General features: G+C 35.2%; 1 protein-coding gene across 1 annotated transcript in view; it reads right to left on the bottom strand.

Moving 5' to 3' along the window:
* The window catches only part of adamts12 (ADAM metallopeptidase with thrombospondin type 1 motif, 12), a 146,618-nt gene that overhangs the window by 59,370 nt on the left and 70,395 nt on the right, over nt 1–16,853 (bottom strand). The window contains exons 9-11 of the mRNA XM_006627246.3: nt 15,254–15,398; nt 9,094–9,186; nt 1,495–1,640 (exon numbers count right to left, since the gene is read on the bottom strand). Of these exons, the coding sequence (XP_006627309.2) occupies nt 1,495–1,640; nt 9,094–9,186; nt 15,254–15,398 (384 nt within the window). The remainder of the gene's footprint in view (nt 1–1,494; nt 1,641–9,093; nt 9,187–15,253; nt 15,399–16,853) is intronic.

Genomic DNA, 16,853 nt, shown 5'->3' with positions numbered 1-16,853 from the left:
TAAGTGGATTTAAATTTACACAGCAGAGAAACAGATTAAATGAAGCAATTGTTTCACTAACATCTAACAGACCACAAGTGCCACCTATCGATTGTCTTTGGCGAGTGAATTACACAACACAATGTGCCGCTTCACAGGTAACACGTTTAAAAGAAATACCTTGCGTTCTGAGTGGATGCATCTGTAAATATGGAATTAAGTTTTGTGAATCCTCAGCACCCATGTCTTTGTGCTGTTCATGCTTTCTGTAGATATAAGGGTGTGTCACTATGAGCAAGTGGATCAGATTGAATATATAAAAATTATATATAGAGTATACAGTAAGCTACAGTATGTTCCTCTACTTAATCCAGTAGTATGTTAAAAGTGGCAAGGTGATATGTTCTTCTCATGCTTAAATGTTTTTTTCTCAAAAAGATGCTATGTAGCCTAAATTGTGATGGGCACCTTGAACCATCAATGCAAAAATGACACAGACACTACAGATGTACCGATTTAGTATCTGTAGTGAAAAAAGTGAAAGAAAAACATTAATTAATTAGCACACGAACCAGATGTACAGTAAAGAAAGAGCATATCAAGCTAGATCATTTACTGGAGTGTTGATGCCCCACAGCTCTTAAGTTCTGGGCTCGAGTCCAGGCTGGTTTGCCAACTGTTTGGCTATTGAATGTCCCCTAGTATCCTTCCACTTCACAAAGACATAGGAGTGAGGTTCGATAGGTAACTCTTCAGTGTAACTCCCAGGCCAGGTTACTACCAGGCCAAGTGAACAGGGCAGAACTTGCCAATTCCCAGTCACACATTGGTGTATCCAAGAAGAATAAAAGGAAAACTAAATTGATTCAACAAAGAAGAGGAAGGCCTCTTGCATTATAGGAAGACAAAACCTACTACGCTAATTGACATTCAAAGATTGAGATTTGTGAAAGAAAAGTGTGAAAGGTGAAGATGAAGGGCATTGCTGATCACAGCAGATGTATCAGTGTGTATATACTGTATATATATATTGATGTGATGCAACCCCTTTCCTGCTCGCTAATTACCGTAATGACTAATGTAATGCTGATATACGAACAAATTAAATACAGGCTATGCAGCAGATACTCCAGTAGAAGGTTTCCAATGTGATCTGTGTACAGAGTTAACAAATTAAGCTCCATTTATTGGCGAAACCATCTTGAAGTAGAGAGCAATATTTCTATTGGATTAAAGAAATAGATTCACAAGCCTGCTTGTTTAAATTGTAATAGGGCCACTTCATGTCACTGGAATTTTTGTCGCCTCATTCCGAATCTCAGAAAATGATGCTGCACATACCTGGAAATTTAATTTATTTCTGTGATGTAAATTGAAGGTTCTACATATTACCATGTACATTTTACTTTTACTGTGATCTGAAATGCAATGATTCTTTCTAACCCCGAAATGTAAAAATAGCGTTGCAGTTCCCCTTTAAATCATATCTTAAAAGATGGAAGGAATCCTGCTCACTTTGGGTTGTTACACTCCCTCTCCGCGCTCTGAACTCCTGCTCCACACGTCCGCGTGCAGTGAGACCAGCGGCTCCACACTCCCCATCCACCATTCACCGTTTCAGGAAGCTTTCCCACAATCACGCACTCTCCGGAGATACACCACTATGAAGAAGAAAAAAACAGTAAGACTTGTGTGCATTCCCTCATTAATTATCTACAGGTGTTGGATTCTAGAATTTTAAGTGATTCATTCATTCTATCACCCCTAGAATCTACTAGTGGGTTGGCGCACCGGAGTACCTGGAAGAAACCCAAGCAAACACAGGGAGAACATTTAAACACTACAGATAGGACCCAAGGAATTGAACCAAGGGCCCCAGTGCTGCAAGGCAGTTTCATATTGATTTTTGACTGTCAAGGCCTTGGAGGTTATATCGTTGATATTTTATCATATTATATGCAGAGATGTAATGTTTTATGCACTGCAAATGGCAACAATTGCAATTGAAAGCATGCTATAAAAGAAATAAAGAATTACCATGTTTTTACCACCCTCTCTTTCTGCAGTACTGGTGTAGTATTATTGTCTCTGTTGTAATTTATTAGCATGATAACCTGTTAGTATGTTTGTCAGTTGTTGGTTTTTCTGACTTATTACCATGTTATCTAGAATCTTGAACAAGCTCTCGAGCCTTGCCGTTGAAACCAACATTTTGTTTTCCTTTCAAGAAACAGTTGAATGAGATCCTGACATCAATTAACTACCAAACAGTCTACATGGGATGAATCCCTTTCTCATTTTTATCAATGTTCTTACATTATTCAGATTAACATTTCAAAATGACATTAGAGATAAGATATTAAAGTCCAGGGAGCTCCTATGTCAAGACCTTGCCAGGAACCAAAAAGGACGTTTGACTGAAAAGATCTTTCTTGTTAGTATTTTCTCTGGATCTTCACTGAAATCATTTGATGTTTTTTAATCTTTATAGGAATATTTCTTGGATGATTTTCTCTCTCTCTCTTTTATTAAACCAAATCTGGAACTTAAACAAAAAATGCTAAATTACACTTTTTCAGTACTCAGAAATGTTGGGAGATTTCAAGATTCTGTTCTGTAACCAAGAACCAAAGCTCTTGTAAAGTCAAACAAGACCACGGTGAAAGAACACAGCCTAGTCATTTACACTCAGAAAGATTTATGGTTTTATCATATTCTTGTAACATTTAAATCAGCCAAGCAAAATTGTGCTATTAATTTTTACTACACAATATTTTACAAGCTTTTTTACTTTTTTTAAATGAAACGACTGGGAATAATTATACTAGATTTCCTTCTGTAGTACAGTATATCCTTACTCTCAGACATGCTTTACTGATTTAGATAAATTAATCTATTTTGTGTTCTGTGTACAACAGCCCAACTGTCATGTGTAATTTCCCGTAACCACATTTTCTTTTTTACTTTAAAGCAATGCTTCATAACATTAATTAAAGTACTTAAGAAATAATGGAATTTATTTCCTTCATTATAAAAATAACCCCATGTCCCAGCATTTTAAAGGAAAGGTAATTGAAAACACAGAACAATTGTTTCACGTGAAACATTATTACTCTGTAGATATCCAATAAAACTATAACTAAATGCTTCAATTACTACAAATTATTTATGGATATTGTAATGTTAAACAGCTGAGGAATTGGCTTAAATCTGGAACAATAGTGATTACAATACCAAGGAACCTAAACAGACAGCTACAGTGAACCTCTCTGGACCTCAAACATTTAAAGTAGAAAGAATAACAATAGCTCTTGAAATGAATTCACTGCCTTCATCAGTCCTTCCCCATGGGGAATGTTCAGGATAGGTTAGACTGGAGAGTGGAAATGAGGAATGCAACAAGCATAATTATTCTCTGAGAATAGATCAGGACTGCACTGACAACAGATAGTGATACTCACATGCACTTAACTTTGTTCCTACTTGTGTCATAACATCCACACCTAAGTAATTGACATACTGTAATTTCAAACTACTTTCCTTTCACTTATCACCAATAAAAGTGGACGTTCTTAGCAGTAATAAGGACTGGTCTGCTTAACTACTCATGTAAGTGCATGCTAATTACATTACATTCGGGTTACCCTAAAAAAACTGTAAAGAGGGTTAAACTTTAAACTTAAAAGGCTTGCATGCTATGTGCACAGTGACAACAATTGTCTGGTGTGTCCACAGTGTTCAGTGACTGACAGAGTTTCAGTGGTTTCTTCATTACTTATGAAACATTTTTTTGGGGTCACCAAATCCTATCCTCAAGAGCTGTAATTCAGCTGGGTTCTGAAGACTCTGCAAATATATGCATACATAAATAAACCATCTATTTATGTTAATATAGAGGAGTTATTATATTAAAATGTATGGTATGAAAACACAATGTGATCCCTATCAAACCCACATTTCTTAAAGTTGACCTGGAATAAAATGAAATTACAATTCAAATAGTCACAAATTATACATCTACTTTAAAATGAGGTCCTACTGTTTACAGATAATCACAGAAGTACAAGAAATGCAATTAAGATGCTACAAATAATCACATATTGTATTACATGCGCACTGGAAGTCCAATGTACAGTATGTTACCATTGTCAAATCCTGTGTATTCAAATATTCAGTGAAACTCTTAAGTTATCCACTTAAAAAACTTTCTAGGACTATTTTACTCTCCAATGTCAATCTTATGATTAAGAACATATGATAGTTACAGGCAACTCCCAAAATTAACACGATTTTAACACTACCTTAAGTCTTCCTTAGACAAGACTTGTGAATGCATTGAGGGACTTAGAAGCAGGTGGACCACCACCAATTCTGCCAGCTAGTTTGAGTTAATCTCGCTGTGACCTGGAACATAATAAACAACAGCAACTCACCATCTCACATAAATTCTACTCTATGTGAAGAGTTCTCAGAGAGTACAGAAATAACAAAAAATATCAAGATGACAAAATTTCTACAGTAATTAGCAACGGAGCAAAAGGCTGCCATCTTGTGCCATCAATCAGCATCCTCATCCTTGTTGCTCACTGCCTTGTGTGCAGTTTGTCTGTTATGTGTGCAATGTTTGGAATCATTCCTGCTGTGTGCTTGCAGTGTTACCCCTTTAGGCATGGCAGAAATGCATTCTAGTTGATAGAAAGCTGCAATTTTGTATTATTACAATGTGAACGTACTATATATGAGTATGAATTTCAGCTATGTAAGGTTTCGTGGTGAGCAGTTTTGAATCCTAACCCAAATGCGAATGAGTGTCATACCTAGCAGTAGGCATGCTAACACTTCTTTAGTAGGCACCCATGTTTCAGAGGTGATTAAAGACCCACAAGGCAAGAAAAGGGAAAGACTTTGCAAGAGGCCCTTGTTTCTAACCTGTTGCCTACGAGAACTTTGAAGTTCCAAGACCGGTGTCTGTTCACTATGCCTAAAACCTTTAAAAAAAGGCTGACAACAGAATATTTTAATATGCATTTCACATGAAAGGCTAAACATGGCTGCTTTCAGAGCACTTTAGGTAAAAATAAAATAATTATATAACCAGTGTGAAATTAAATTGTGAAGACTGTCTTATCATATCAGAAAGGAAGATCTTTACATCTCTTCCTACTTTAACTTTTTTTGTCAAAAATGTGATTTTATGATTAATCAGGTTTCCCCAAGAAACTATGAAGCCAATTTAGATGAAGAAAAATCTTCAGCTGCCTTACTTCTCCCTGAAGCTGGTTAAGTAGTTATAGTAACTTATTCTTATTCATCTTTCATTCCTAGTCATATATTATACATTATACTCGCCTTGTAGTAGAAGTTTTAAACATTCATACACCTCATAATTATATATCTAAATAGTATAATGTTGTAAAATTATTTCTATTCACAAACATATACTATGGGTCGAATGGTCTCTTCTCATTTGTAACCTTCTTATATTCTTATTTATGTTTTAAACTTAAGTTTATAGCCTAGTACAGGACTAAAAATAAGGTGACTGATGTTTAAATGACTTGATAAAAAAATTAAAAGATAAAAATATATCACAGCCATGTAATAATGTTATAACGAAGCATTACTGTCTTTGAGTTTAGTGTAACCCTTGATCACATGAATAAATGTGCCGTCAAAATCACAAGAATATCTGTAAATAATTCTAAAGTGTTACTAAGTCCATATTATTAACGATAATATTCTTTTACAACAGCCATATTATTATCATTATTATAAAAACCTTGCAGTTGATGCACCCTACTGGCATCCTTAGAGTGTTACTGTTTTCACCACCATCACCTTCTTATTAAAACGCCTATTTTTGAGACAGGATGCTTCAGATGTTTCTGTCTTTCATTCTCCGTTTCATTCTTTTTTAATCCCGTTGTTTGTACTTCTCATGATATTCCATTTTTAAGTCTACTTCAGATTGTGACACAATTATTTGCAGCGCAATTTTTCAAGCAAGAAGGGATTAGAATTTCTATCTAAGCTTAGCCTGGGGACACATTGCGAAGTGGGAATAAATGGCACAAAACTGGAAGGTGTGTTTGTTATCCATTGACGATTAAAGGAGACCTAGGTACAGACATGTGTTTCTTACATTTGAAAATTCCACTCAGGCAAAGTTAACTTTTCCTCTTCATCAACTCTGCTTGCTGCTGCACAGTTGGTATCTGCCTAGGCAATGAAGACCACAAATGCTTTCCTCCAAATCACACACCTGAGACCTACAGTTGCTGTACTGGCAAAACCTGGCACAAATACTGAGGCTCTAAAAAGTAGATCCAAGTGCCTGCAGGGTATGTACTGTATTTATTTTAAATGAAAAAAGACTAAATACTTGGATACATATTTTATAGCAAAATTTGTGCAGATTAAGGAATATACTTTACTACAATTATACTGATGCATAAAAGATGTGTAACACTTATATCTGAATATTGGAAAATGAATATCTGCATCAATTCAGATGAGTTCTGACATGGATTATATTCTTGATCTCAAAAACTAAACAAAGAAATCAAACATATCTGCAGCATCTCCTTTGTCTGAAATTATTTAAAAAAATACTTAAACATCAAAATGATAGCACATTCTTGACTGCATATTTTATGTCTACCACTTTCAAACATTTTTAAGTTTGTAAAGCAGAATCATTGTAGTGCACAGTAGAAACAAAGAAGAATTATTCTTGTAAACCAAAAACACATGATATCTTTTATCTGAAGTGTTTCACCATCTGTTCTTCAGGAGTTATTTAAGCTACAGAAAGTCCTTGCTTACTGCTACATATCTTAGTATATCTTAGAAAAGGCAGATGGACTCCTAGGGATTGTATAAATGAACACAGGAGGACAACTACAACATCAGATTTGAAAAAAAGCAGAACACTAGGTTTGTCATTCACATACAAAACATAACTTAGTAAATTACTTGAAATTCGAGGCTAATGAGAAAGTTGACAAGAACATTAGAGGAAGTAACTTGGATTGAATATTGTTACATAAAGAAGCACAACTATATTGTTACACCTAATAGACTAAATGAGGAATTGTCCTTCTTAAATTTTGCAATGCTGAATTTGTGTGACTCATCACCCCACATAAAAAAATATACATTTTCTCTTTCTTGATCAGTTGCCATGAAAACTGATTGAAAATAAGATTGAGTCAAAACATATTAGAGATGTAACTATCCACTATATTGCTAAACAAACTTTTCCACAGATTGGCTTTTCAGTGTGTCACATTCAGTATCCTTTGTTCCTGAGGAGAATGCATATTCATAGCCTAATGAACATTTAATGAATAACAGTTAATGAACAGTTAAGGATAGAAAGATGCTGCTGAGGTTTTTCCGCTTCAAACTTTGATATTTGTTGTGATTTGCTCATAAATATATCAGCAGCTTTTTCCTAGAAGTGTATTTCTGTCCTAGAAAATGTATTTTCATCTTTATATCATGAAGCAAAAGAAGTTAAAAATCAATAAACTGGTATTTGAAAGTAAAAAAAAAGAGAACTCAAACAGTTTGGAAGTAACATTACAGTATTTACACTGAATAACTTGAAAGTGGAACACTTAAAATTTTCTGCTTGTGGAATCACTATAATTGAAGTACAGTATAACACTTAAAAGAAGAAAAATATTTCTTTTGAACTTTCATTATACTAGAAGAATCAGGTACTGAAGGGTCATTACCCCACCTAAATACACAGTTAAGTGTAAGGTACAGATATAATGTAATAGGGAGGCAGAAATGTGGGTGAGAGTAGGATAACTCATGGAAATCATTCTCACTAATGAGAACTGCATGTACAGAAACCTCTGGAGTAATGCTAAATAATACTGTTAACATAAGATACTGTATATAGAAGTGGGCCCACCAGAATTTAGCCAGGACACCGGGGATAATGATCAAGTTTTCAGGGCTTTAAGGTAATATTTCTCCCTAAAGCATAATGTCCCCAGTTGCCATGTTGGGACTTTGGTTTGAAAATTTTGGTCTGGGGGCAAGAGTGCCACCTTCTGGTTCACCAGTACCACTGATGAGATCAAGCTAGATAATTCATGTGTTAAAAAAAAATGCAAATAATAATAACAATAATAATAATAATAATAATAATAATAATAATAATTCTTAATGAATAAATAATATAACTAAATCTAAAAATAAAAGTTCATTTTGAAAATAAATTATCTGATAAAACTGATTTTTTTAGAAAAATCAAAAAGTTGGAAAAATAAACATTTTAAAGTGAACTACACAACATATCTCTGGTTAGTGTTTGACAACACTTACTATATGTACCTACATACAGTACTACAAAAAGAATGTAATAATAAGTTGTTTTAAATAACAACCATCAAAAGATAATGATACAGGGGTTTACAGGACAGCATGAGTATAATTATTCTCTTCCAGCTGCCCTTTCTACAATTTCTCCTTGTTTAGGATTATTGTTTTTGTGCACTGATTACGAGCTACTCACTTCCTGCAGAAATCTGACTGAACACTACCAAATCAAAAATGCATTTCCTGCGCTGGTGCCAAAAAGGCATTCACAATGCAAAAGTGACATGCACAAAAGAAGACAGTGATCCAGTCCAATATAGGAACTTGGAGACATTCATGTTTATTCGGATGACATGTTTATCCAAAATAAGTTACATTTACATCCATTTATACAGCTGAGTACTTAACTGAAACAGTACGGGTGAAGTACCTTGCTGTAGGGTAGAGTACAACTGCACTCTCTCGCCCTGGATTTATAAATTACCTGGGACTTACAGGAATCATTCAGACCTAATCAGTCTGTCTTTCAGAGGTGGGTGGTGCACTGCAGTATCCAGGGAAAACTGCCACAGAGGGAGAATAATACAAACTCTACGAAAACTGACACCAAAGGAGTCAAATCCAAGAGCTATGAGACAGCAGACTTAACTTCCATGTCAACTCCCAAAACCTCAAAAAGGGTATTGAAATTTTTTACTGAAAATGAATAATCTGAATGCAGATCAGGATAAAACTGAATGGCAGGCAGAACTAATATGTGAATAGGCAAATAAATACCTTATCTTCTCCACATCTGGTTCCATCTGCAGGTGAGTCCAACTTGGAACGGCATGAACCATTCACTGAACACCAAAGAGTTTGGCAAACATTCTGTAATTGCACACACAAAAAAAGTTCCATTAAAGACTGCAATCTAAAGTATTTTATTACAACTTTGCTGGTATCATGCTAAGCCAATTAGTTCCCTAAAGCTCAGTAAAAATGCACATTCTTAAGCATGAATTCTGTATCTGAGTAGAGAACAGTAAATTGAGTGACTTGATAGTGAGGTAAGTCTCCCTCTATTTGTACATTGAGACTTTTTATCATATGTTATCATTTTTAATATTTAATTTCCATTATGAAATTTAATTAGTGTCACAACAATATGAATTGGACACATCTGCTATAACAATTGTTTGACAAACACTTTTTAGTAGCTACAGTAGATCTCATTTGCTGACTGGAAGGAATTAGATTCGAACAATCTGATTAGCAATCAAAATTTAAAATCTGACATTGAATGGAAGGTAACCTGAATTGAAATTGAAAGAAGTGGTTAGAAAATGCATGGAAGACTCTTTATTAGAAGAGTCAGGATGTCAACATATGTCGGCAGGAAGAGCAACAGATGATGTCCCATGCCTAGACTTTAATGTAGAACAATGTAGTCAGATTGCAATAAATCATTACAAGTCTTGCATGCTACTCAGACCATCACACCTTAACCTCCACTCTGATGTTGCTGTTCCATATTTTATATTTTATAGAAGCAATTGCCCCAAGATTTTCTTTCTTTACGTTTTATGAATAATACTATTTCAACCTGGATACGCAGTGTATCCAAGGTTTTCATTATTCCTGAGCCCCTCAGACATTAAAAATAAATTTGTCTTCCAAATTTCTAATGAAAACACGAATAAGAAATAAAGGTTTCTTTTAAGTCTACAGGTATTTCAGTAAAAAACCTAAAAAAGCAGGGCAACTTTATTCTTTTAACCAAATGAGAATTGATAAAGAAGATGAATCAATGTGTGTATATACTGTATGAATTCAAATAGTCTCTTCTCAAAATCAAAGGCGTACTACTGCAATGTCTTAGACACAGGTCTTGTGTAGAACTCACAATAGACCTGTGTCTAGAGTAATGAGGTATGTCTACAATGAAGCCGTTTTACTGCACTTGTACCTGAAGTGCAAAATAATGCATTATTTTATTTTATATCCACTTGTTGGATCCCAGTGTATACTAACAAAATGTGTACAATTACAAATACAATGCACATTATATTATAATCACTGAGATGATTCTTCCATTTCTCTCTTCTAAAAAAGCAATAAATTCAATAATGCAATAAAATGCAATACCTTCAGTCTATGAAGTTCACCAAATGAATGGAGAGAGAACAGGTGAGGACATTTTATCTTTGTGCGTAATCTGTATTCATGTTATGCTGCTTCACCTTTTAATGCCATATTCTTAAGAAAAATTCACTGACTGCCAATGGTTCCAAAAAGAAGATTTAAACAAGTTTTATATGAACTTTTGACTTTTATCTTATTATAAGCACACAAACACAAAGAAGGGCTGTGGGACAAAAAGGAAGATTTATTTGATGATAATGGAGCACTTCTCTCTGAGCAGTCACTTTTGAGTAGGAGTACAGTACAGTATATAGAAGGACAAGCATTGCTTCCTTCACTGTAATTAGCCCAATCAATAAACAGAAAGTGTGGGCTTAGCTTACTGAGAGCACAATGACTTTGAAAGGTGTTCACTTTTTCCTAAAGTAATACTGTTTAACACGGTGTGTCTTGGAGAAGCTTGAGTTTATTACAGTTAAATACAAAGTAGCCAGCCAAATCCATTTACCACTCTGGAAATGTTTTTATGCTATCATACTACACAATCTGGAGTCCATTAATCTTATTATACAACTGCTTTCAGGAAAATAAAGATACACCAAATATATATTTCTACAATAAGATTTTAATCATTCACTAATACAAGATGTCACACTGCATTGAGTGTAGTTCTGAAATAAATGTACAAAGGCCATAGAAAGACACCATTGTCTCTCAGAGATTAACTCTAAATACCTATCCCTGCAAGAGTTTCCCTACAAATGTACTGACTGCTTTTCTTGCTATGTTTATCTGAATTCTGCAAATGTTTTACTATAATAATCTTAAAATACACCTACCTCTTGATTTAGGAACACCTTGTTTACAAATTGTTTGCTGTAACTCCCACAGCACAGTACAGTAGCTCTGAGTGCTTGTGCTCTTTACCTTCTCTGTTTAACTTTTTAACTGCTATACTAGGATACATACGGTAGGGCTATTTACATAAACAGTGTTCTTTCACAATTCACATATAAAGTAATGGGATTTATTTTTGATTTTCCAAATTTTTACCTTATAAACAGCTTTAGAATTACATTGGTGAATCCAGGAATGGGTATATTCTAAAATGGAAAGCCAGAAAAGTGTTGGTCTGGAGGTGGTGGCGTGCTGAGGTTCTTTTGGTTTACCTGATCTATAGAAGATATACAGAAGTACAAAGGTCAAAAGTAATGTTCCCATTAAGATTTTATTCCATCTTCTGTTTTATGAAGTTATGAAAAAACTGAGTAAAGAAAACTTGCACTAAGACAAGAAATGTCTTCATTTCCCAGACTTCGTGAACAGATGTGGTCGTGTACAACGGGGAGGCCTTCAGAGAAAGAAGTCTTATAAGTACAACTTGAAGGCAGTTTTATACATGTACAATAGAGTACACATATTTGACAGATGATGTTTAAAGTAGGATGTTTAGGTATACCAGTACATCCACAATGCCTGTATGTGCTATTTGATAGCTTAGAAGCAAGTGAAAAACACATATTCATTTAACAAACATAAAACAGAAATAATTATTTTCTCATTTGTATATGAAATGGATAATAATTTAAATCAAAATGAAAAACAAGGAATCAGCCCTCTCGTTAAATTGACACTTTTAATATAGTTCCTGAAGAGCAGTCTCTGTTAATGACAAAGCACAGGCAATTCTTCAGTTCAAACAAATCCATTCTTACTTATTAATAAGACAGGTACTTAAGGTGAAAATGGCTGGAGAACAAGCCCTTGATTTTATTAGTCTGTTTTAACAGGAAGGCTCTAGAATAGGCTCTTTGATACAAAACTGATGATGTTTTTCAAATGAAAGTTGAAAGATGAATCATACAAAGTAATAATTTGAAAGATTAGTTACAAAGGCTGTCAGACCATGTCCAGAATTTATTTTTTAGAGTGGAGTTATTTTAGGATCATTCAATTATTACCCAGAGGCTTTTTTCTTTATACAATTAAGTCTCATCTGAAATTATGTCACTTTTCAACCATGACAGTTTTGAGCAATCAAGTTAACTTTGAATTTCCTATTTAACCCTTTGAATGCTTCAAAAGCAATTGTGCACTAAACACTCAATGGGATCCTGGGAGTAATGACTGTGTCATACTGTATGTCCTAAAAGTTTAAACAGAGTTGCAGTATAAAGCACTTTGATTATGTACTTGGAAATACATGAAATGTGCATTTAATTAATCCTAGTCATCATTCTAAGTCACACTTCTGCTGTCCCATTTTCTTTTGTTAGTTCAGTTATTTAAAAAAAAGAGCAACTTAACAATGTAAAAAAACGTAACAATATCCACATACAGATGAAATCTTGTGTCTGGGGAAAAAAGGCCTCTAAAGGAGTTCAGGGACTTATTTTCAAACTACTTGATATGGTTGTGTTGGATGGCTACAACATTCACAAAACAGCAACAGGAACATTTCTGTTCTAAGTTAAAACAACAACAGATCTTTGCAGTTTTTGCTATAGATAAAGTTTAAATGCATTATTGACAAACTATTAAGTACAAATGGAATGGAAAAATACTTTACTCTTTACTTCCATATGTCCAAACTTCCTTTTAACTACTAAACGTTCAAAGGGTTAAGGCTAATATAAACCCATAGCTGAACCAATCATTTATTGAATGTTCTAGCCCACAAAGATAGTTGTTTTTGTTTCTCTTTTCGATTCAGTTTACTTTTACTGGAACTGTATTTTTCCTAAGGAAAATGAAACTGAGAATTAAAGTCCCTTATGAGTGCCTATGTGTTTCCAATAATAGGCCCAACATATTGCTTTGGCTTGAAGATCAATGTGAAGTGCTCCAAAAAGTCAAAATCCTTAACATCAATGAAAAGGACGATTCAGAGGCTGTTTGTTATTGTAACTGTGCAATATCTTTCACAGTGTGAAAGTCGTCATGTCTACTTAGCCACCACTGAATAGAAACCATCTTCCCTGACAAATGAAAGATGCCCAGACTCCACAATCATCCATCCTACTTCTTTATCCTTGTTATTTACTTGTTCTACCAGCCCGGTTTTGGATTACTGATCCCAGATTTGTTGTGTCAAGATCAGAGTCATGCAGGTCAAAATAGCCACCATTAATATTCTAAATAATTAATGATAATAACATCTAAGAATTTGAACTAGATATATATACTGATGTGAAAAAGAAACGCAACATTTTCTGGAATAAGAATACTATAGTTATAGCTTATGCACTTTCACAAAAAGTTGTCAATTTGTTTTCAGCCCTCTGACCAGCAATACAGCTTGTGCAGTGAGGCACTGCAACTTGCCAATCACATGAAAGCTCGTTAGGTGCACTTTTTCCCAACCTGGTCCAGGTGGAACAATGTAGGATCAGGTCAACTTTAAAAAGGCCTTAATTCAAGGCTTAGCTCACTGCAAGAAAAAGGCCACACTTTGTCAGTTTTCTGTGCATTCCATAATGCCTCAAATGTCACCAGAAGCAAGGGAGAGGGCCATTAGCATGCTGTAGCCAGGCACGTCATGTGCTAGTGTTGCCAGACACTATGGAGTAAGCCGCTCCTGTGTCCCAACTGCAGAGAAGGTTTCAGCAAACTAGCAGGACAGATAACCGTTAAAGATCCAGGACACATTCAGGACAATCTTCCTAAATTTATGTCCATAACTCATATTCAGTTCTCGGTCATACTCAGAAGAAGAGCAGCCAGATTCATTGCAGGGAAAAAAGGCATAACTTAAAATGAAGATGTTGATTCAACTCTATCTCTTCAATTTTTCCTAAATAAAGGCTTAGGGGAGACTAAAATGTTTAAAGGAAGAAAAAAAAGAAAACAACACAACTTACAATTGTTAAGCATCTTCCAATGACATTTGGAAACTTTTTTCACACAAAGTACAGGCCATTTGTAAACTTCCAGGGAAATTAAATGGGGTTTAGAATGAATGTTCAGGAGGGATGACAACAACCAAGTTCAATCAGACTCAGCTGTCAGTAATTAGCAATCACTCCTGACATGATATCTTCTCCTAAAACACTATAAATACCGAAAGTAATCCCCTCGTCTCCCTCTCGTACATCTTGATACATCCCATCTCCACCATTGCAGCTCCCCCTTGGTCACTCCTCACTCTGCATAGGAGTCCTAGCCTCTTTGTCCTGTGGCCAGGAGGTTAGCCCTCAGCCAAGTGGGTTAAGCCAAATTTTGTCTAAACACTCCATAATACTTTCTTGGGTGTTGTTATCCTTAGTGAACAATTCATAATCTGAATAAGGCATTAATAGATTGCCTTATTAATAAGTGTGCATCATACAGTACATTTGTACACATTTATACAGCTGGCTATTATCCTGCAACAATCTGAGTGAAATACTGTACCTCACGGATAAATACTACAACAGTGTCCCCACTGATCTGAACTCACAACCATCTAATTGCAAGTTCAGAGCCCTACTACTACTCCATACTGCTGCTCAGTTAATACAATGCAGTCTATCAGAACAGAACTGAACACTGAAATGTATCCAATGTACCCTGAACAGAATGTACAGAAAAATGGGAAGATCTCATGGGCTGAATGGCCAGGCCATGGTTTGGTTATATTCCTGGTTCTTGGGGATACATAAGCATATGCTGATTCATCATTCCAGTTTCTAGGACTTCAGCAATTCAATGGTTTTATCTGCTAAAGCAAATGTTAGCATGCTTTTCAAGACTGCCAGAATATTCTCCTGTGATGGAACAGGAAAGAAAAAAAAGAACTTATTGTGGGTTAATGCCATTATTAGGGATAACTCACCTCCACTTCTTCACAGAAGGTGGCACTGGGTCCGTACTGCAGTTGGCACTGCTGATGGATAGTGTACAGAACCCCAGGAGCAGCAGCTGGAGCTGTCAGGTCTTTCTTAGAAGGGCGATCGTCCAGACAAGAACCCCAGCCACGACTTTCAGACAGGAATACAAAGAAGAGCTTGAGAACATCACTACAGGAAAACAATACTTTTCATCCAGAATCACGCAGGAAGCAATGTGTTTCTGACAACATGCCTAACTGAAGTGAGCAGTGGCATTGCTAATGAGTGTATCAAAGCTCCCTGAGGCAAACTTTGAAATTCAACAGCATGTTCAGCTTGACAGCATCTACTGTACCTGCTGTAAAGCTTGTGTGGGGTGGGGGGAGGGGGACTGAAAACTGGTTAAAAAAAACAATATGTAAGAAACACACGAGGCTGGAAAGTAAAAAGTAAGTATAGATTTCACGTGTGCCTGGTTCATTGCTTTCTACATTATACCAGCAGTCCCAGAGTCACCTCCTGATATGTAACAAATGAAGATGAAACCTGATAGAGAAAGATTCATACTTTTAAAAAATGCTCTAAACAGACTGTAGATGAAGAGACTCCTGCCCTGGTCCAAGATATACCATCCTACAGGTTTTATACATTAACATTAAACCATGATTTTCTAAAGGACCTAATTGGAATAACTGAACTAAGCAGGTGATTTGTTAATTATTCTAATTTAATTGCTCAATAAGATACAAGTGGACCCAATAGTTAGAAACAGGTGATTTAGGCTAACCTACTGTACAAACATACTAGAACTAGTGGTGGTAGCCCCCATTGTAAATTAACTTACGAGTGAACAATGATGGCCAAAAGCTTATATATATGTATATATACACATGCTGTACATTGTTTTTTCCTTCCCATTCTCTGAATTGGTTCCAGAGCAGCAATGTCCCTTTTTGTAGCACGGTAACCAAAACCATACACAACACTCTGAGACGTTCAGTCCTGCTCTGCAGCTCATATACTGTAGTAATTGAGGATTTAAGTTGCTGTATGAGCAGCAGCCATAAGGTAAGACTATGATCTGAAACCAAACTGTAATATTTTAAATGGACCGCATCTCCTGGACTTCAATGTGGCTTCCACCATTGTAATTAGGAAATACTGAAATTGAAACAAAGAAATCACAAGAAACAAGATACCTGATAAGGTAAGGAAATTACATGGGAAAAATGTTCACCACACCAGTAGAAAGTTACAAAATAAATTCAAATCAATTAATTATAATGTAAAAATACACATAGTGTCTAAATGACAAATTTCTTTGAGTCTTAAGTAATGTTTTATGAGAAATAATACAGGAAGAGAAAACATGCCTCTGAAAAGAAAGTCTAAAAAACATAAAACTATTCAAAATCAACATGGACACATTTTGTGACATTTTAATTTATCTGAAATAATTATCACCCTAGAGTACAAACAAAATAAAGAAAAATAGTCTTTTAGCCCTCTACATGGGGGCAGGAGAGTTTAAAACCAACCTTTCTCTTGCTAATATAATTACTAATTGATTTCTTCATTTTTTAATTTAGTTTGCATTCATCAGGT

The sequence above is a fragment of the Lepisosteus oculatus genome, chromosome 3 (genome assembly GCF_040954835.1).
Source record: "Lepisosteus oculatus isolate fLepOcu1 chromosome 3, fLepOcu1.hap2, whole genome shotgun sequence".
Lineage (NCBI taxonomy): Eukaryota > Metazoa > Chordata > Actinopteri > Semionotiformes > Lepisosteidae > Lepisosteus > Lepisosteus oculatus.
The sequence above is the reverse complement of the archived record's forward strand: the minus strand, read 5'-3'. Positions and strand labels throughout refer to the sequence as shown.